This window comes from Hyaena hyaena, unplaced genomic scaffold, assembly GCF_003009895.1.
Source record: "Hyaena hyaena isolate Hyena2069 unplaced genomic scaffold, ASM300989v1 scaffold_304, whole genome shotgun sequence".
Taxonomy (NCBI): domain Eukaryota; kingdom Metazoa; phylum Chordata; class Mammalia; order Carnivora; family Hyaenidae; genus Hyaena; species Hyaena hyaena.
Window position 1 is genome coordinate 322,983 of NW_024080937.1, and position 21,692 is coordinate 344,674.

Here is a 21,692-nt window from a genome sequence, read left to right on the forward strand (position 1 = left end):
CTCTCTCTGACCCTCCCCTGCTCACGCTGTCTCTCTCTCTCTCTCCTAGAAATAAGTAAAAATATTTTAAAAAATTAAAATAAAATACTTAAAATCTACAACATTCAGCAAAAGCTGCAGAATATGCAGCACAGAAACCTAGCGCTTAAGCAGTGACTCTTCATTTGAGATTTCATCAGAATCACTCAAAGCTTATTACAAATGCTACAAATTCTACATCCCAAGAGAACTGGAAACAGCCTCTTAAAAACAAATTTTTTGCAGTTTTAATATTGCCAAATTTCTTAATCTCTAAAGGGCTCAGATTAGTAAAAGTACTTATTCTCCAATTATGAAGCTTCCAATTTTGAACCTTCATACTTCCAACAAATATTTTAAGTTAGAAAACAGTAGATTATGCCACTCTTGAAACCTCTAAATCTAAGCTCTAGTGTGATCTCTACCAAAACTACATGCTTGATGGAAGTGGGTAATAAGCCTTCTCAGAAAAGCATTCCTCAGAAACGCAGACCAAGACAGTAAATATATGCAAGAATTTTCTTGTTTTATGTGCTTCAAAGTAGAATGTCTTAGTTATGTTATTTTTCATACTTCTCTGCATTTTAACCCTATAAATCTTAGTACAAAGATCTACCCTAAATTCCAATTTATTCTCCATAAACTAGGAAAGAGCTTTTTTTTTTTTTTTAAATGTTTATTATTTTGAGAGAAAGGGGAGGGGCAGAGAGAGAAGGAGAGAATCCCAAGCAGGCTCTGCTTTCAATGCAGAGCACTGTGTTGATCTCAGGAACTGTTATGACCTGAGCTAAAAATCAAGAGTCAGATGCTTAACTGACTGAGCCACCCAGGTACTCACAACCTGGAAAGAATTTTACCTGGAAAGAACTTTAACTTTCTTTCTTTCTTTTTTTTTAATTTTAAATAAATCTCCTCAGTCTATCATCAAGATGATTATTATGGTCATAAAGCTGAAGATAAAGGCTGGCATGTGCTTATTACTTTGAAATGAAGGTTAACTGAGTATAACTGCAGGTGACAGATTAAAAAATATATATATGTGTCCTTATACTTAAAGACAGTACTATCGCCCTAATTACTTCGCATAAGCTAACTTTCCATTTAAGATGGTCTGAAGAGTAAAGAAGAAATGTGCTAAACCAAGACTCCTTTTCGGCAATAATACTTGTAAGACCAAGCTAAACAATATATTATATATTTACTATAGAATACCTTTATGTTATGTGATCTTAAATACAAGTGTTTCTTTTCATGACATCATATTAACTATACCATAAAAATATCCATTACAGTAGTTCACATTTCCAGAGCATGACATCTGATGCTATTTAAATAGCTGAAACTTCTCAAGTCTGAACAATTTAAATACATCAAAAGTGCAAGGGTCTCTCTTATAAAATTTCTTAAGTATTAAAACAAAAGCACTCTGATTACACACAATGGGTAAGAAGATATATTAGATGAGTGGAATATTCCCAGCAAGAATTAGATAGTATGCTTATGTTTTTGATCATAATCCCTTCAAGATACAGCTCACGTTTTAATGTTTCTGTAAACTGTGTAGTAAATTTAACATTACTGGTGAGTTTGTATTTTCCTCTTTTAAATGTATTTAATTACTGATTACTTTTCATTTTTCACCTTAGGAATTACATGGTCATTTCAGGGAACTGAGATTGCCCTAAATCTATTAATGTTAAATCTATTAGTTATTACTTAGTAAACATCCTAATTATCCAACCACAAAAATTCCAAGACAGTATTTATAAACCAAACATGTAAGAGATATTTTACACATTTTAAACAACCACCTACGAGCAGGATACAATCTGATACTTTATAAAAGGACAACGAAGTAATAAAAATTTTAAACAAACTACTGTCTTATAAATTGATGCATGTTTGTGGTTTATGATTACGGCCTATCCCAAATCAGACCTAAAGTCAAACTTGGACTATTCTAATTACTTCTAAGGATGTGAAACAGGGTGCTTAAGCTCTGCATTTCTTCTCTCTCCAAGGAAAGGATGACATCTGAATTCCATAAACAGTATAATGCTGTAAAAGCTAAGCTGTTATTCTTAATTATTTGTACACATATGGCTACATCCTGTCAAGCCAACTGGAGCCAAATAAATAATAGCCTAAAACAATTTTCTTAATGAAGTGATTTTATGTTTCTAACAAAGATTCTCAAAAATAAATTTGTTTCAACTATGAAGTACAAACTATTACTCACTCGCCAACTGATAGCAAGTTTTGTTTCTCATCCTTTTTTATTCGTGGGCGCCCTGGTTTCATCTTCAAAGGTGAGGTTGGAGTCTTCTGAGCAGCGGGCTGAATGAAATGTGCAAACAGTTCTGTCTGCTTTAATAAATACTCAAATCTATTTGCTCGGTCGGTTTGCTGCAAAAAGTTAGGACACATTTTATCAGAATATTAATATAACTTCAGAAATCAAAGTTTCAAAATGCCTCTAAACAATAAACTCAGCAATAAAAAGGAACTATTGAGACATGCAACAACATAGATGAGTTTCAAAAGCATTATACTTAAAAAAAATAAAAATAAAAAAGCATTAGCACTATACAAAGTGAAAGAAGCCATACACAGACTGCATACTATGATTCTACTTACATGAAATTATAGCTAGTGATAGAAAGCAGATCTGGAGTGTTCAAGGGTATAAGGACAAGAGCAAATTTTGGGCGAAATAATAACACTGCTCTATATCATGACTATAATGTGGCTAACTGCATAAATTTGCCAAAACTCACTGATTTAAACTTAAAATTGTTGTGTGTCAATTATACAGCAATATAGTTGACCACAAAATACTTAAAAATTAAGACATTTTTCAGTATAAGTGAATTTATTCAGAAATGGAAAAAATGCATTGGTCATTCATCAGTTAAGCTGTGCCAAATTTTAAAAAGGCATCAGGTTGAAAAACATCTATTAAAGTGCTCCTGACTGGCTCAGTCAGCAGAGCACGCGACTCTTAATCTCACAGTCATGAGTTCAAGCCCCACACTGGGCGCAGAGCTTACTTTAAAACAAAAACTATGAACTTTAAGTTCATGAAATATTCATTAACCCAATGCAGTTATTAATACTATTTCTTCCTGTCATGTCTAACACCTGCCACTTTGAAATCTTCTCTATTACCACACTAAGAGAATGGAAGAATTTGAACCAAAAAAACTTAAGATCACTGAAATCAGCATACTTCTCCATGAAAATTCCTCGTAGACGAAAAGCTTCAATTTTTTATTTTTGAAAATTACAAGCTATTTTATAATTTTTTTAAGTTTACTTATTTTGAGAGAGAGAGCACAGTGCACAAGAGAGCACGTGCAAGGCGGGTAGGGGCAGAGAGACAGAGAGAGGAGACCAAGAATCCAAGCACACTCTGCACTGTGAGCCTAGAGCTCGACATGGGGCTCGATCTCACAAACCACGAGATCATGACCAAATTTAAGAGTTGGATGTTTAACCAAGAGAGCCACCCAAGCACCCCATGAAGATTAAAAACTATTTTTAAAGTTTGGATAAGATACTTATATATAACTTACAGTATTTCATTTGTTTATCTGTATGTAATAAAAAAAGGTAAGCAACTAGAAGATGCTGAGACTGAAAAAATCTTATTCACTTATTATAATTACATTTGGAATCAAGATAAATTAAGCTCTGGAAATTAATTCAGATAGGTCAGAGTTTTTCTGCAGTATTCCAAAATCACTAAATATCCTTCACTTCTTTCAAGTTTTCAATCAACATTATCTTCTTAAATAGCTTTTCAACTGAACAACTACTTTTATGTTTCTACCAGAAAAGGCACATTTGTTCATTAAATTTCAGTATCAAAAATAAACATAAGGCATTATTTAAGATTGTCAGAAGGTGATAAATACTCAGAAAATAAAGCAGGAAAAAAGAACTGGGAAGTGGAAATGGTACTAAAATTTTAAGCGGGATGACCAGAAAAGTCCTAAGACATGATGCTTCAACAGAGAAGGGGGTACCCTCCACCCCCATTCTTAGATCTTATCACGTCTCTAATGCTCAAAAACCTTTAAAGGCTATAGATGTCTTAAGATTTTCAAAGTACTTCACGACCCATCAGAGCAAAAATATCCAAGACCTTCTACATGATCAAGTTTTGAGAACCACTACCTTAAGGAATTAAGTACAAATTTCACCAAAGTTCTACACAAGAGTCAATGACTTTAAAATTCTCACTATTTGTTCATTCAAGTGGTAGTGGGATTATAAACTAGTTGCAAAGAACCAAGGAGGAGTTCTGAACATTTACAGAATAAGCTTTCAATAGAATTGCGGCAAACGCTGAAGGAAAAACAGGCAAAGGCCTTGGTTGAGAATGAGAATATATATTAACATAAAATGATTTCAGATCTTACAGAGAAAAAAACTAACAGATCCTTAAAAAGTAAAAATAGAGTAAGATTAAAAACCTAAAGGACATGAGTCATAAAATCAAATGGATGGTTAAAATCAATAGCTTTAAACCAGTTTCTTTCTCTGAAACAGAAGGAAATGACACAAAGCAGTATAGGCCATGCATGTCTGGAAATAGAGGAAATAAACTAAAGAAAAGCCTGTAATTCTTTGTGGAGGAAAACTGAAAATAAGGCTGTGGCTGAAATGGAATAGAAAGTTTAACCAGAAAAGTAAAGCTTTAAGATGGCTAAATAGGATTGTTGAGCAATAATACTGAAAGCCTGAGAGTAAAAACCATAAATTAATTCTGGTACCAATCAACACTATTATTTAGTTTTCTCAAGTAGTATTCAAGATCCTTGATTCGAGAATAAAGAGTGGATACTGAGACTTACTTACCTACAGCTAGGAACTAGCAGATGACAGGGGAGCTTGATTAAAAAAGAAAATGTTAGTCAAGACTATGATGTTGAAAAAGGAAATGACTAGGAGACTGAAACATTTGGAAAAAATGTATGAAGAGATCTAGAAGAGGTCCGATAATAAGAAAGGAAGCAAATACAGAAGCCAACGAAATAACCCATTGCAAGAGAAGAAAAATGAATGAGAGCAATGAGGAAAAAAGAGAGGTATTTATATTAAGCTTGCAATATTATTAAAATTATGAAGTACTGCTATGGACAGCTTGCGTATATATTAAGAGGAACTGTCACTGACTGAGATAACACTAAGTAGATGTGTGAGGCAGAGAATAAATTCAAATTTGTACATTCCTAAGTATAAGGTACCACAGGGACTTAAATGTCCAACAAAAAATGAAAATACAATGGTTGGAAGCATCTGGGCTAGAGGTAAATATTGAGAAAAAAATCAGTTTAAAGAAAATCAATGATAAAGTTGCTGACTGGCTAGTCAGTACAGCATTTGATACTTGATCTTGGGGTTGTATGTTCAAGCCCCACAGTGGATGCAGAGATTACCTAGAAATAAAACCTAAAAAAAAAAAAGAGAAAAGAAAAGAAAAGAAAAAACCAATGACAACGATCAAACTATTCAAGAAGAAATGTTAGAGTACAATGGTAAACAAATGCAGAATACACACATCTCAAATAACTACTTCTCTGGTCTTTTACTCTTCTCACTAATACTAAATCATAAAATGAAGGTAACATAACCCATATATTTACATGATATTATTATGTGCGTTTATGTAGTACTTCTGTATTTGCTTTATGCAGACTAACAACAAAAGTTACAGTATCCCATGTTACACATACTTCAACCGAATAACTATACCTCAACTATAAGAATTAAATGCAGAAGTTTGGCCCATTCAATCACCTAATGAAAAGTAATTATAGACTCTATTCATATACCTAGAGCATACCATTTTTTCTTCATAGGTAGGATCTGGTTCTTGGATTTCTTTTTGCTTTCCAGGAGATGCATCATCAAATACTTCCTGGTAGGAAAGAAAAATCATGGATTGTTCTTCAAAAATAATCAACACACCATTATTAAACTAATTTCTGCTGAAAACACATTTTAAGCAATATCCTTCTACTGCAAACTTGCTAGATATTCAAATGGCTGTCATCTAACCTGATAGGATATCTTGATGAAATTAAATGCTACAATGATAACCTATTTAACCCAAATATGTAAACTACATGGCTGCTGGCCAAGATTAAAACAATGCAAGATTATTATCTACATCATCCTAGAATAATAGGATAACTTTCAACAAATCTGTTTCTGTTTTGTATTCAACAATTATCAAACCAATCAAACAGTATATAATATGAAGAAATCATGTTCCTTTTAACTATAAAACTGCAGTATCCACTAAGCTTATACATAACTATAAACCTGAAAAATAGCATCATTAGTCATGCTGATTTCCATCTTCTGGAAAAATACAAAAAAATTAATGCATCCTAAATCAAAAACTTTTTAACAACCTGATTCCTAAATTGGTAATAAATATTCTATTCCTATGAATTTACTCACCCTGACATTCAAAATGCCGCAACAAAAAACAGCAACAACAACTACACTGCAAAAGTTCCACTCACCCATCAAAACAGAAAACTAAGAACAGTTGGTAAAAGTATAATTTTCATTAACAATATAAAAATCTGGGCTTGGTACTATATATTATAATAAAGCTACCTGTGATTAAAAAATTGAGGGGCTGGAGCTGGTATAGTACTAGACTTAAGAGATCAAATAACCTAAATTCTAGTCTAACTTCAGTGCTAAAACCTTTTAGGCACCTGTGTAACCTTAACTTAAGCTCATCACAAATCTCTGGTTTCCACAAGTAAAAGGGATAAAGCCTACAAGCCTACTTCACAAAATGGTATTGGATATCATGAAAGGTCAAAATACACCCTAAAAAATTAAACTGTTTTCCAACGAGTCATGCTTTCTTTCATAGTTTAATAAAAAAAAAAAAAAAAAAAAAAAAAAAAGGATTTGAACTCCAAGACTCTCTCTGCCCCTTCTGCTGGCATTTAGTGTACTTATCAACTACTCTAGTCAACAGCGAAAAAGGCAAAGACAGATTCCATCTATAATGCCAAAAAGATCGTAATAAACAAAAACTGAAATTACTCCCTGGATTTATTAGTACCCAAGCAAAAATGAAAACAAAGTTTTGTCAGCCTTGTCAAAAAATTTATGAATACAAGATTTCATTTATTTTCTAATTTTGAAAAACACCCACCCTAAATTCTACTTTCAAATTTAAGATAGCCAAATATATTACATACATGTGCTCAAATCTGGTTTTTATCAGCAACCCTCAATGATTTCCAAATTCAGTTCAGAAAAAAGACTGAAGGTACATTTACTTAAAAAAAATTTTTTTAATCACACAGATTTAAACATACAGAGAAAAAAAAATCAAGATTAAAACTAATCAGTGAAGAAACTGATAAAAGATCACTGACGTTCCTGTACTGAGAAGCTTAAAATAACTAAGTCATTCTTCAAGAAATGAAATTGTCAAACATGCCTCTTGAAAGAATATGACAGGGTAAAATATGGGGGAAATGCATCAGTTTCAGAGCCGGACCTGGATTCTATCACAGGTTTTACTTATCAGAAGACTCAATTTCCTCATACAGTAAATAAAAATACCCTGGACTTCATTTGGTACTGGTTGTCACATCAATGTCCATACTTAAATTCCACTTTCATTTAAAAATAGCAACTAAAAGCCAAGTTAGGCTTTATTACTCTGCTTTCTGATATTCAAATAGCATCTCTAAATGAAACACTTGTTGTTATTCAAAAATTTGAATGACAGACTCATGAGAAGTTTACAAAATCCATGGACAGCCCTGTGCACTAAACTGTCCATTTACACAAAATTGCTTTCAGTGTCACGGATCTTCAAACCCTCTATACCATGGAGCTGGAATCCAAGTTATGAAACAGCCCCCGTAATCCCAAAGAACCATTTCAAACCTTAAGAAAAGTAAGGCAACACTAGAGTGAGGAATTTGAAACAAATCTCAAATCACTTACAAGTACAGAATATCCATGTTCTACTGCACTAAAACCTACCCTCGCCACTAAAAATTCTCTCATTAACTATTAACATAATGTCACTTCACCCTAGATTAGACCTTGGGTGCCCAAGTAAAACTTTGCTGTGTCAAGCGCTTCAATGGTAAACTGCACTTCCATTTACTGATGGTGTTACTTTTGCATCAAGGACCATTTTTTAAAGCAGTGTTACTTTCACTCCCTGTATCTTAAGGATGGAAAAATCCCACAAATCTCTGGGCTACGACTATAAAATATCTCAAAAACAGATCGAAGGCCAGGAATAAAATTTGGAAGGAGCAAGCAATCACTTCGTTCCCAGACATCGCACAGTCTTGGAGCATCCCCAAGAGACCCGCCTGGCAACTCCCCAAACTTTACACCCCCGCAGCACTGTCACCATCCCCTGGCCAACCCCAGTCCTTAAAGCAAGCTCAGCAGCGAGCGGTACCAATTTTCAGAAAAATAAGAAAATAAACTAAATAAAAGGCCAAGGCCTCAAAAGAGGAACTGCGCTGGATTGAAAGCTAACCGCCCCAGACTCACTAATTCATCCATCCCCCGACTCAAATTAAATGAGGGTCCAAGACGGCTGCTGCTACCTCGGTCGCTTCCCTCCCAAAGGAACAGTGTCTGGGAGGAGCCTCCTTTCCCTTCACCCGAGCAGCTGCGCCCCGCTTATCCCCACTGCGCACTCGGCCATCCAGCTCTAGCCATTGTTTCTGCCCAGAACAGATACCGCCCCCACAAGGACCGGGATGAAGAAAAGGAGGCCTGGATCCTCGGATGCGCCGCTTTTAAACGCCTTCCCCACCCGGTGCATCCTTCCCTCACTACTAAGTGGCATCTCCCTCGCCCATCCCGCAACTTTAGTGGAAACTAAAACCTAGAATCGGATGGGCCAGGGAATCATGGGAGTCCACCGGGAAAAAAAACAAAAAACAAAAACGGGTAGGTCCCTCTCGACCTCAGTAATCACTAACATCTGTTTAATAAGAGGGTTCGAAGATTTGGCAAGATTCGCTAAACAGACAAATAATGGAAATGCGAAATGCCAGAAATCCATAGGAGTTTCTGGGCAGGTTAAGCACAAGGGCGCGAGAATCACTTCGGATCCAAAGGGTCTGAGGCCGACTCTGAGTGCAGAAGGGGTGGAGTAGCGCTCTGCGTCTGAGCACTAAAATCTGGTTGAGGGAACCAGCTCCACCTCCCAACTGCACCCTCTCCCCGCGCCGCAAGCCACTCTCACCTCCATCTCGGAGTCCGCGGGGCCCGAGCTGGCCGCGGAGGGAGCCGCCTGGGCCGCGACGCCCTCGGGGCCGCCTTTGTTGCTGCTGTTGCTCACGTTGCTGGCGGCCGAGGCTGCTGGCTTGGAAGGCGCGCTCTCGGGAGGCGAGGGTGGCGGAGGCTCGGCCGCGGACGACATGATGTTCCGTCTGCGTCACCCTCTGCTGCCAGAGGCCCGGCTCGGCAGAGATGAGGCCTAAGGCCTGGGTGGCTACGTCGCAACGGGCTGACGGAAGAGCGAGAGGACCACCCGAATGCCCCGCTGCGCCGCGGCTCCGCCACGAGCCTGAGCCGGGCCCAGCAGCCTCCCGGTCTCGCCTTCCTCCTCTTCCGCGGGGCTCGGGATTCGACCGGCGCTTACCTCACGGCGGGAATCACGTCGACGAGAGTGGGCGGGGCCACCTGGGTCACCGAGGTCAGGGAAGGCGTGTTAATTTACGGGAGGGCGGAGGATTGGGGTAAGGGGGAAATAAAGCGAAAGAGAGACCGACGCCGGGAACTAGATTCGCCGCCTCCTTTTCTTCCTCTGGTAGAAATCATCTAGCTTGCCAGCATCCAGGACAACTACCTACGCCACCGACTTTCAACCCTCGCGAGATTAATAGTTGGCTAATTGACTCGGTTCAGAGTGCGCTTGCGCGGTCTCCTCTCCTCACCCTTGGCCACGCCCCCTCTGGGCCCCCAGCGGGCTCTGGGACGAGGAGTGGGCGGGGCCTCGAGGGAGATCTTGGAGACGTAGGTCTGTGCGTCGGCAATTCGGCATGACGCGAATACAGTTCTTAACGGCTGTCCTCATTTGCCCTGGCCTGTGGGCCTGGCGGGGGTCGGTGGCACCCCCTGAAAACTTGCCCAGGTTTTGCGTCGTCTGTTGAAACGTGGAGGCCTGTGCCGACCTTAACACTTGTACCGGCTCCGCTTATAGGCATGACACCATAGTGTTGACGTTATGGTTATCCCAAGTGACGTTTTGTTTTCTCAGGAAAACTTGGTGTGATTTCTTTTTTTTTGTCTTCCCATGTTAGCTGTATCAGTCATTTCTAAATTGCTTCTACTTCGGTACATTTCCTCCAAATTTACATGCTAAACGAAAGCAAACTATGTGCACGCTGCCCTGCTAGTGAGAGACGAGTAATCAAAGGGAAAGGGCGGTGGGTTGTATCGTTCCTCGACCACCAAATACTAAATAAAAAGTACATTCTGCTCTTCTCATAAATGTTTTGTACACCGCCTTAGGCACTCTTGAACACAGCCTAAGAGTCTTGTGCATCCATCTACTACAGAATTTAAGCGCATTGTACTCTATTTGATAACAAATCTGCATATTACAGTAAATTATTACTGCACTGCCCAAGCCTTTTATTCATTTTTGCATCCCCATGTCAATATTCCATCAGTGAATAGAGGAGACATGCTTTTCAGGAGGTAACGTTTGAGCTAACTGGTTAATTATGTTCAATTTCATACACGAAGGACCTCCTTAGAATGCATAGACTACCAACTTTTAACTAATTAAATGATAATTCTTTGAGATCTGGAAAATGTCCGCCAGCCCATTAGAAATGTTATTTCTAAGACTATAAAAAAAAAAAACTGGAAGGATATATGACAGAAATCCCTCCAATGACATTTAACATAGTCTTCACATGCAGTTGCAAAAAGCTAGCAACAGGCTGAATCCAGCATTGAACTGTTTTTAAAACTATACTGTACACCCACAAAATTAATCTTTTAGCAATGATTAACATAGAAGAATGTTTATTATATAGTGTTAACTGAAAAAAAATTAACAGTTCAAAAATATAGATAAAAATTGGAAGGATATATACGTAAAAATATTGAAAGTATTGCTGGTATATATTTCCTAAGTCTTTTTTGTTTGTATTTTTTTTTATTTTCCTAAAATGAATTTCTATATTATTATACTGAGAAAACTTATTTTTAGTATTAAAAAATGTTCTTTGGGGTGCCTCAGTCATTTGAGCATCCAACTCTTGATTTCAGTTTAGGTCATGATCCCAGGATCATGGGATTAAGCCCCGCATCAGGAGCCTGCTTAAAATTCTCTCTCTCTCTCTCTCTCTCTCTCTCTCTCTCTCTGTCTCTCTCTGTGTCTCTCTCTTCCTCTCCTCTTCTCCCCTGGTCATGTGCTCTTGCTCTCTCTACAATAAAATTTTTTTTTAATTTTTAAAAATGTTCTTTTACCTAAAAAGGCTTGGGTGGAAGAGTAAAAGGTAATGTCTAGGGTGGTACCTGACATATAAATGTGCAATAAGTAGTTATTTGATAAAAATTGTCATTGTTAAGTAGGAAGAATAAAACATTTGTTTAGTATTCAGAATATTTTTCTACTCTATAGTGATGGGTAAGTATCTTGGGTCCTGGTTTGAAAACCCTAAAAATTATATACTTAAGTACATAAATGGAAAGTTCCTAAGCCTGACAACTGATTAAGGAAAGCAGTAAATAGCAAGAAAAGCAATAAACAAAATTGCCTTTAAAATGGCAATTGTATTTTAACATGTGCACTTATACTGTGAGTTTCTCTTAGGAGCATATGAAAGCTGTATAGGAATCTTAAGAATTGTAGAGGAAAGATACTTAGAAGAAAGGAGGAAGAGAAGACAGAATGTTTAAATCCACTAATCTAACATTAGAGACAGAGAAACAAATTTTGAGCAGGGTGTAGAAGCAGAGAAAGAGAGCTGCAGAAAACACAGGATGCCTGGACATTGAGCTACAGGGACATTATCTAAGTTAGGCATATAGTACTTATCTGGTAGCCAAATCACAAAGACCTATTTTTCTTCAAAGACCAGTATGTTAAAGTAATAGCTAGTTCTGGAATTGACAGTATAATATAGGATTAGTGTAGTGGTAGGAGAGTAATTGGGGAGTCAGGCTAGCATAGATTCCAATGCAGCCTCAACTTCTTTGAAATCAGTTTTCTCATCTTTTTATTATTATCTCAACTTTATATTGGGGTAATATTCTTACAATGACATCATAAAAATTAAAAAGATAGTGCATGTAGTGTATTTAATACAGTGCCTGACATGCAATGAGCTCTGTGTTCAAGTGTTAGGTATTCTAATCCTGAAGAATCATAAACCCAAGCATCGGTACAGTTGGAGGGAGGGTAATCTAATTGTTTTAATAAGGAGGAAGGGAAGAGAAATCATGTCAAGAAAACTCAAAAAAAAAAAAAAAAAAAAAAAAAGCTGCTTTGACCATGTTCCCAGAAAGAGAATGTTATAATGTGAAAACATGTTAGCATCCTATCTCAAATATGCAAATATATATTGTTTACACCTAAGATGTCTTCTGTTAGATTTAGTGTGTCAGAACAGCATGTGCTGTGCTGGAGACTAGAACAAAGAGATGTTGCCAGAGGACAAAAGATTCCCAAGAGCCAAGACACTCAGCATTTTGGCCTTGAATGATAACAGAAAGGAGTTACATTTATCAAAGTAGGAATGCTGAGCCTCTCTTCATCACATACTTATTTTATTTTGTGAAAGCCTAAGAAAATAAAGTCTGTTACTACATGACAATAATAAAACAATATTGAGTGTGTATATGTGAATGGAGATTTCCAACACTAGATACCAATGATCACATCTTGTATGTATATTTTTTCAGAATTATCTTACATGGGTCATTTGCCATGTAAAAACATGTAGATGAAACATTATCTAAGCTCTAAATAAAAAGATAATGTTTAAGTGTAGTTCCTCATATTTGGTTACTAACACATATCAGTGGGTGACTTTGTATCCATATTGTGTGTAACATATTTTTGTGATCATTTAAAGTTACCTTTTCCTTACAATGTACAAGTTAAAAATTCTCTGCACATTCTTTCCCACTTGTGAATAAGATTTTCTTCTTTATTGAATTTGCTCTAAGTAGAATACTCCTAGGAAGCTAAACATATTCCAAAGTTAAACTTTAACAACTACCACTCCTGAAATACTTTCAAAAGAACTAACTATGGCCAAAACTATGGTTAAGAAATTTGGGATACCTTTGCTCCAAATATTGAAAGTAATGGAAAAAGATATGCCTGTAACATTATTCAAAAGAAAGCAGAAGCGGCTATATCATTATCAAGTAAAGTAGACTTCAGAGCAAAGAAAATTAGAGTGTAAATCTACCAAAAAGTGTCAATCTACCAAGATAATACAACAATTCTAAATGTGTATGCACCAAACAACACAGCAAAATATGCAAAGCAAAAACTGACAGCACTGAAATGAGAATAACAAATCCACAATTATAGGTGAAGACTACACCATCTCTCAATAACTGGTAGAACAATTAGGCAGTGGGGCACCTGGGTGACTCAGTTGATTAAGCATCTGACTCTTGATTTCAGGTCATGATCTCACAGTTCTCGAGTTCAAGCCCCATGCTGGGCTCCTCACTGACAGTGCAGAGTCTGCTTGGGATTCTCTCTTACTCCCTCTTTATACTCCTCCCCCACTCATGCACACATGCACATGCGCACGCATGGTCTCTCTCTCCTCTCTTTCTTTCTCTTAAATAAACTTCTAAAAAGTGTTAAGAAAAAAAAAAAAAAAAAGAACTAGGGAGCAAACCAGTAAGGATATGGAAGAGCTTAACAACAGTGCCAAACAGCAGAATCTACTTGACATTTATAGGACATTCCACACAACAATAGAAGAACACTTTTTTTTTCAAGAACCCACATAAAATGTAACAAGACAGATTATAAAAGAAACCTCAACAAATTTTAAAAAATTGAAATCATTCAGAAGCATGTGTTTTTCACCCACAGAATTGAGCTAAAAATCAATAACTGAAAGTTACAAGGAATGTCTCCAACTAAACAACACACTTCTAAGTAATCCATGGGGCTTGCAGGAGGTCATAAGAGAAAAAGTAAATTGAAATGAATGAAAATATAATATATTAAAGTTTGTGGAACAAAATGAAGTGCTGAGAGAGAAATTATGGTACTAAATACTTACATTCAAGGAAAGGGAATAGTCTCAAATTTAAGCTTCCATATCTTGGGGCACCTGGGTTAAATGTCTGCTTTCAGCTCAGGTCATGATCTTGTGGTTTGTGAGTTTGAGCCCTGCAGCAGGCTCTTTGCTATCAGTTCAGAGCCTGGAGCCCACTTCAGATTCTGTGTCTTTCTCTCTGCCTCTTCCCTGTTTGTTCTCTCTCTCTCAAAAATAAATAAACATTAAAAAACTTTAAACTTCCATATCAAAGACCTGGAAAAAGAGGAGCAAAGTAAACCTAAAGTAAGCAAAAGGAAGGAAGTAATAAAGTCAGAAGCAGAAACTGATGAAATTAAAATCAGAAAAAAAACAAAGATAATAAAATGAAACCAAGAACAGGTTCTTTGAACAGAAAAAAATTGACAAACTTCTGGGAAAACTGACAAAGTACACAAATCACCAATATTAAGAATGAAACAGAACTTAATGCTACAGATTCTGAAAACATCAAAAGGATAACAAGGGAATACCACAAACATAAATTTGTACAACTTAAATGAAATAAACCATTTTCTTAAAAAATTCAAGCTACCATGATTCAGACAATATGAAATTGACAAATTGAATAGCAATATAACTATTAAGGAAATAAAATTCATTACTTAATAATTCTCGAAAAGAAATCTCCAGGCCCAGATAGTGTCCTGGGGAATTTCACCAAATATGTTTACACAATTCTATACCAATTCTACACAATCTCCTCCAGAAAATATAAGAGGACACACTACCCAATTTATTTTATAACACTGCTATAACCCTGTTCCAAATCAAACAAAGACACTATAAAAAAGAAAACCAATACCACTGGTGCATACAGACACAAAAATGCTTACCAAAATATTAGCAAATACAGTTATGCAATATATATATTTAAAAAATTGTGCACCCTGACCAAGTAGAATATATTCCAGAGATGCAAGACTGGTTTGATATTTGAAAGGCAACTAATGTTACCTGCCTATAAAACTCACATGATTATATCAATCAATGCAGAAAAAGCATTTTGACAAAATCTCAACACCCATTAATAATAAAACTCTCAGGGAAAAAAGAGGGAAACTTCCTCCACTTACTTAAAAAAACATTCACAATACCTACACAAACATTATGCTTGACGAGACTGAATGCTTTCCTCCTACGATCAGAAATAGGCAAGAATTCTGCTCACCCCACTGATATCCAACACAGAGCTGGGAAAGAAAAAATAAAACTGTCTTTATTTGCAAATGACATGATTATCAACACAGAAAAATCCGAAGAAATCTACATAGAACATCTTAATGCCTGATAAGTGAATTATGCAAAGTCCAGGATACAAGAGAAACATTCAAAAATCAACTATATTTCTATAAATTACCAATGAATATATGGACTCAATGCAAATAGACTTTTCAACAAATGGTCCTGGAAAAATATCAATAGGTAAAACAAACAACAACAACAAAAAAAAACACCTTGATCATGTCTCACAGCTTATACAAAAATTAGCTGATGATAAATATTTTTAAAAAATGAATGACAAATTTAACATAAAATAGAAAATTATAAAAAACTTTTAGAAAAAAAATAGAAAATACTAAGGATCTAGGGCTAAGTATAGAGTTCCTAAACTTTGAAACCAAAAGTATGATCCATGAAAGGAAAAACTGATAAAGCAAATCACAAAATGTAAAAAAATTGCTCTTATGAAAGACTGTTAAGATGAAAAGACAGGGGTGCCTGGGTGGCTGAGTCGGTTAAGCATCTGACTTTGGCTCAGGTCATGATCTCACTGTTCCAGCCCTGCATGGGGCTCTGTGCTGACAGCTCAGAGCCTGGAAGCTGCTTCATATTCTATGTCTGCCTCTCTTTCTGTGTGTGTGTGTGTGTGTGTCTCTCTCTCTCTCAAAAATAAATAAACATTCGGGGCACCTGGGTGGCTTAGTCGGTTAAGCGTCCGACTTTCACTTAGGTCATGATCTCGCGGTTCGTGGGTTCGAGCCCCGCGTCGGGCTCTGTGCTGACTGCCAGCTCAGAGCCTGGAGCCTATTTCAGAGTCTGTGACTCCCTCTCTCTCTGACCCTCCCCTGCTCAAGCTGTCTCTCTCTCTCTCTCTCCTAGAAATAAATAAAACATTAAAAAAATTTTTTTTAGTAAATAAACATTAAAAAAATTTTTTAAGAAAAAAAAGATGAGAAGACAAGGTACAGCATAGGAGAACGTATTTGCAAAACACCTATCAGGCAAAGGATGAGTATCTACAATATACAAAGAACTCTCAAATTCAACAAGTAGGAAAGCAAAGAGTTTAGAACACAGGGAAAAGATATGAAAGGACAATTCACCAAAGAAGATATACACATGGCAAATCAGCACATGAAAAGATGTTCAGCATTATTAGCCATTTGAAAAATGCAAATTAAAACCACAATGAGATATCACTTCAAATCTAACAGCATGGCTACAACAAAAAATAATGATAACACTAAATGCTGGTGAGGATAGAGAGAAGCTGAATCACTCATACATTGCTGGTGAAAATGTAGTGTAGAGTTTATAGACCAAAAAACTCTGAGAATGGCTGCTTTTGGAAAAGACTATTTTCTTTGAAAAACAAAAGCATGTGCACTATTTTATGTCTCTGAAACTACTGCTCCTAGGTAGAGTCTCAACCATTTGTATTAATTTTAACTTTTATTATTTTACTGTTTTAACCAAAGTAACTTTTATTTCACACAAAACTAGAAAGTAAATAATTATAAACTGCATATCATACACTGATATTTTAGCAGACCACCAAAACTCATGAATACACATACCATGATTTATAGCCAGCTGCATATGTCCTTTAAAAGACTTCTCTAAGTGGCAACATAAGTACATTTATTAACAAGCCCACAGTGATAGCCTCTTTGTAGCACCTAAAATACAAAATAAAAGCCTATAAACTAAAAACTATGCTTAGTAATCAATGTTTTGGTGTCCTATCTTAGAAATGATTTCAACATCCAATGATTATCTAGAAAGTAATTTAAGTTCAAGGTTTTTTGTTGTTTTTTTTTTTTAATGTTTTTATTTATTTTAGAGAGACAGAAAGCGCACTAGCACGGGGAGGGGAAGAGAAAGAGGGAGACACAGAATCTGAAGCAGGCTCCAGGCTATTGGCTGTCAGCACAGAGTTCAACCCGGGGATGGAAACCACGAACCATGAGATCATGACCTGAGCCGAAGTTGGAAGCTTAACCAAGTAAACCACTCAGGAGCCCCTAAGACCAAGGTTTTGACTCACCTAAAGAAATTACCTTCAAGCTAACATACTGTACAATGTAACTACTATTGAAAATGAGACTAATAATTCAATTTGAGTAAACACAAATTTGTATTTTTTCTATAATGTTAAAGATTAAGTGGAAGTAATGCTAGCTTATTTGATCAATAAACCAGTATAAATTTAGGAAGAATTCTCCCAACCAGAATTAGATACAGGCTTGTATTATACTTAACAGTGATAAACCAGAGAAGACATAGCGGGACTTATGAAACAAAAATATTGAACTACCCTTGTTTGCTCAAGATTCTCTTAAATTTTGTGAACTTGCCTTCTTCAAAAGTTATCTGTTAATTTTGCTAAGAATACTTTTCTTTCCTTTAAGATTCTAGTACATTTAAAGTATTAGAATTTCATTGTTTTCTAGGATTTTAGGAAAAAAATTCAATTTGATAATTGAACTTATATTCAAGCTATATAAGTGCTTATTTACCTCACTCTATCAATCAGAACAGAATTTACTGTCTCAGAGATTATGATCTAATCTGTCAATAATATCCTGAGATGGAAAAGCATTACATATTCACATGATGAAAAGTAAAGATCTTTCTGAATTATAGACATATAGAGAGCCCTTACAGTTTCAATTCTAAAATTTAGGCCTCGAGTCAAGCAAGCGTAAACACAACATCACAATAAATCTCTGGTCCAGATATCAAAGAGCTAATTTTCCTACTGTTGGGCAGGAAATTCCTATTTATTCATTCATTTATTTATTTAATGTTTATTCATTCTTGAGAGAGAAAGAGCATGAGCAGGGAAAGGGCAGAGAGAGAGGAAGACACGGAATCTAAATCAGGCTGTAGGCTCTGCACTGTCAGCACAGAGCTCGATGCGGGGCTCGAACTTACAAACCGTGAAATCATGACCTGAGCCAAAGTCAACACTTAACTGACTGAGCCATCCAGGTGCCCCAGGAAATTCTTAATTGATTCTTAATTCTTAATTGAGCTCACAATAGACAAATATACAAAACGTTACCAAACCTAATACTCTGTTGTCTCTCACCCAGCAGAGAACAGGTCTCCACAAAAACCTAATTCTTTTAGAGAAATCATCAATCAGACCATATAGCCAAATCGCCAATCATTACTGCCATCAATAGAAAGTAATTTATCAGATGCAAAAGAACCAAAACAAAGCACAAAATTATTGGAGAGGAAAATTTAGAATGAAAAAAAAAAACAGCACTGCAAATTTGCTGTTTTGGATTCACCTCTAAGAGCCAAGAAAAGACATACATGGGCTTAACCTACCCTTGAGGTGCACTTCTTCAGGAACCAAGTTTACCTGGTCCTATTAAGGAATTCACTGGACATCATGGTGGAAGACTTCTGAAACCATTTAAAGAAAAAAAAATTTTTAAGTAAAACCATAACTCTCATACATATCTGAAAAAGAATGCATGTTAGATGTATGCTTTATTTAACCTATCAGTGAAGAAATGAACGAGGTGTTAGAACCAGTTGAATGAAGTCAAAACAGCACAAATTTTTATGGAGTAAAAGAATGATGAAGGGAACATACAAGTGGAGGTAAAACTAGCTTCTTCACAGTGGGAAGGAATGTCAGCTTACTCTTTGCTGAACAGGACAGGATTTGCATTGCTATGGATAAGAATTATTTTGCACTTGTATCAGTTATTTGCAATTTAGAATTGTAAAATAGTCCCATAGAATCAGAATACCTAGAGTGTTGTCATCTATAGTCTAGATAATTCATAATTGTCATTGAAACACATTTTTCTCTACACATCATGGTCCTAGATTATTATAAATATTTTCATTTGAACTATTAAGTAGCCTCTTAACTAGTTAATTCTTCTTCATTTTGCATGAAATGTAAGAATTGAAATTCAACTCAAGTCCATGCTGGTGACCATTACAGTGTGTGTGTGTGTATGTATATATATATATATATATATATATATATATATACACTTTGCCACTCTCCTTCATCTCTCACTAGGATAGCTTTCTCTACTTTCTCTTTGTTTCCCTGCCTCCAATTAAGTGCATTGTGTTTGGTCGACCCCAATTCCAATGGGATATGCTCTGTAGTACCTCATAGATTACTATCTGCGTTTCAATTTCAAATGTTTGTTTATTTTTGAGACGAGGGGAGGAGAGAGAGACAGAGAAACAGAGTGTGAGCTGGGAGAGGCAGAGAGAGAGAGAGAAAGAGACATAGAATCTAAAGCAGGCTCCAGGTTCTGAGCTGCCAGCACAGAGCCCAATGCAGGGCTTCAACCCACGAACTGTGAGATCATGACCTGAGCCAAAGTCAGACACTTAGCCAAATGAGCCAGCCAGATGCCCCAGGAGGCAGGTTTTCTTAAGAAGGAGACCGGTCAACACAAAACCTGGCATCTCCAATGTATGTCTATAGTCTATGCCTCAGAAATTAAATTATTTTTGTAGAAAAACATATTAATGTTCCCATTTCAGCAGTGATCTTTTTTTTACATAAACTTTTATTTATTTGGTTTTTAAAAAATTTTTATTTTAGAGAAAGAAGTGGGGAAGAGGGGCAGAGAGAGAGAAAGAGAGAAACCTAAGCAGGCTCCATGCTCAGTGCAGGCCCATGTGGGGTTCGATCCCATGACCCTGGGATCATGACCTGAGCCAAAACTGACAGTCAGAAGCTCAACTGACTGAGCCACCCAGGCATCCCTATTCTTCTTTTTTTAATTGAAGTATAATTAACACACAGTGTTAAATCAATTTCAGGTGTACAATGTAGTGATGCAACAATTGTATAGATTACCCTTTGCTTATCATGATAAGTGTACTCTTAATTCCTATCCTCTATCTTACCCATCCCCTCACCCACCTCCCCCTGTCAACCACCAGTTTGCTCTTTATATTTAAGTCCGTTTGTCTGTCTCTTTTTCTTTGCTTATTCGTTTTGTTTCTTAAATTCCACATATGAGTGAAATCATGTTGTACCTGTCTTTTTCTAACTTTCACTTTGCATAATATTCTCTAGCTCCATCCGTGTTGTTGTAAATGGCAAGACTTTATCCTTTTTTTTATGGCTGAGTAATATTTGAATGTGTGTGTCTGTACACATTACACAGCACTATGATCTTTTTAATTTTTATAATACAGTTTAAATTTCATTAAAGGTGTCAATTCTAAGCTCATTGGTACTTGAAATACATTCAGCTAAATTGTATTTGAAATGTGTTATTTTTACCTGAGAAAGTTCATTTTAATATGTGTCATTATGGGGGCGCTTGGGTGGCTCAGTCGGTTAAGCGTCCCACTTTGGCTCAGGTCATGATCTCACGGTTCGTGGGTTCGAACCCCGCATCAGGCTCTGTGCTGACAGCTAGCTCAGAGCCTGGAACCTGCTTCTAATTCTGTGTCTCCCTCTCTCGCTGACCCTCCTCTGCTCACGCTGTCTCTATCTCTATCTCAAAAATAGATAAAACAGTAAAATAAAATGTGTAATTATGATGGACTTAAGAGTTCTTTCCCAAAAACCATTCTCCAGTACTCTCATTTTAGTTAGGCGTGTGGTCATGCTGAGTAAAAACAGCATTTCCCATCCTCCCTTGCAGCCAGATGGCCATGTAAGTGAGGGATGAGTGGAGTTCCTCATGTTCCACCTAGGTGAGAGAGAAATAAATTTCTATCTTCTGTAAGCCACTGTTGTGTTGAGCCCGTTAAATTCCACTAATCTGAACTCAATAATACAGTTTAATTTTTCTCTTGTGCACAATTCTGGCCTTGAGACTGTAAATTTTTGAAACTGATTGATATCAAGGGATTTACAGATAAATACTCAAAAATATTTTTTTTTACACGGAGCAGGTACCCTTTAGTAGAAAACAAAAAATACCTTTGAAGTGTCTGAAAATTAATTTCTTTTTAAAATTTCTACATAAGTGTGTTCATCCATGTCACCTATCCAGGAAAAAGGTAAATGTTTGGTTAAAATACATTCATAATTATAAGGTTCATATAAACTTCAAGAAAAGAAAAGAAAAGAAAAGAAAAGAAAAGAAAAGAAAAGAAAAGAAAAGA

General features: G+C 36.4%; 1 protein-coding gene across 1 annotated transcript in view; it reads right to left on the minus strand.

Annotated features, from left to right (window-relative positions):
- SMARCA5 (SWI/SNF related, matrix associated, actin dependent regulator of chromatin, subfamily a, member 5) overlaps positions 1-9,853 on the minus strand; it is a 35,904-nt gene extending 26,051 nt beyond the window's left edge. The window contains exons 1-3 of the mRNA XM_039248213.1: positions 9,287-9,853; positions 5,870-5,944; positions 2,258-2,424 (exon numbers count right to left, since the gene is read on the minus strand). Coding sequence (XP_039104144.1) covers positions 2,258-2,424; positions 5,870-5,944; positions 9,287-9,463 — 419 coding nt within the window. The 5' untranslated portion in view covers positions 9,464-9,853. The remainder of the gene's footprint in view (positions 1-2,257; positions 2,425-5,869; positions 5,945-9,286) is intronic.
- Positions 9,854-21,692: the final 11,839 nt, after the last annotated feature.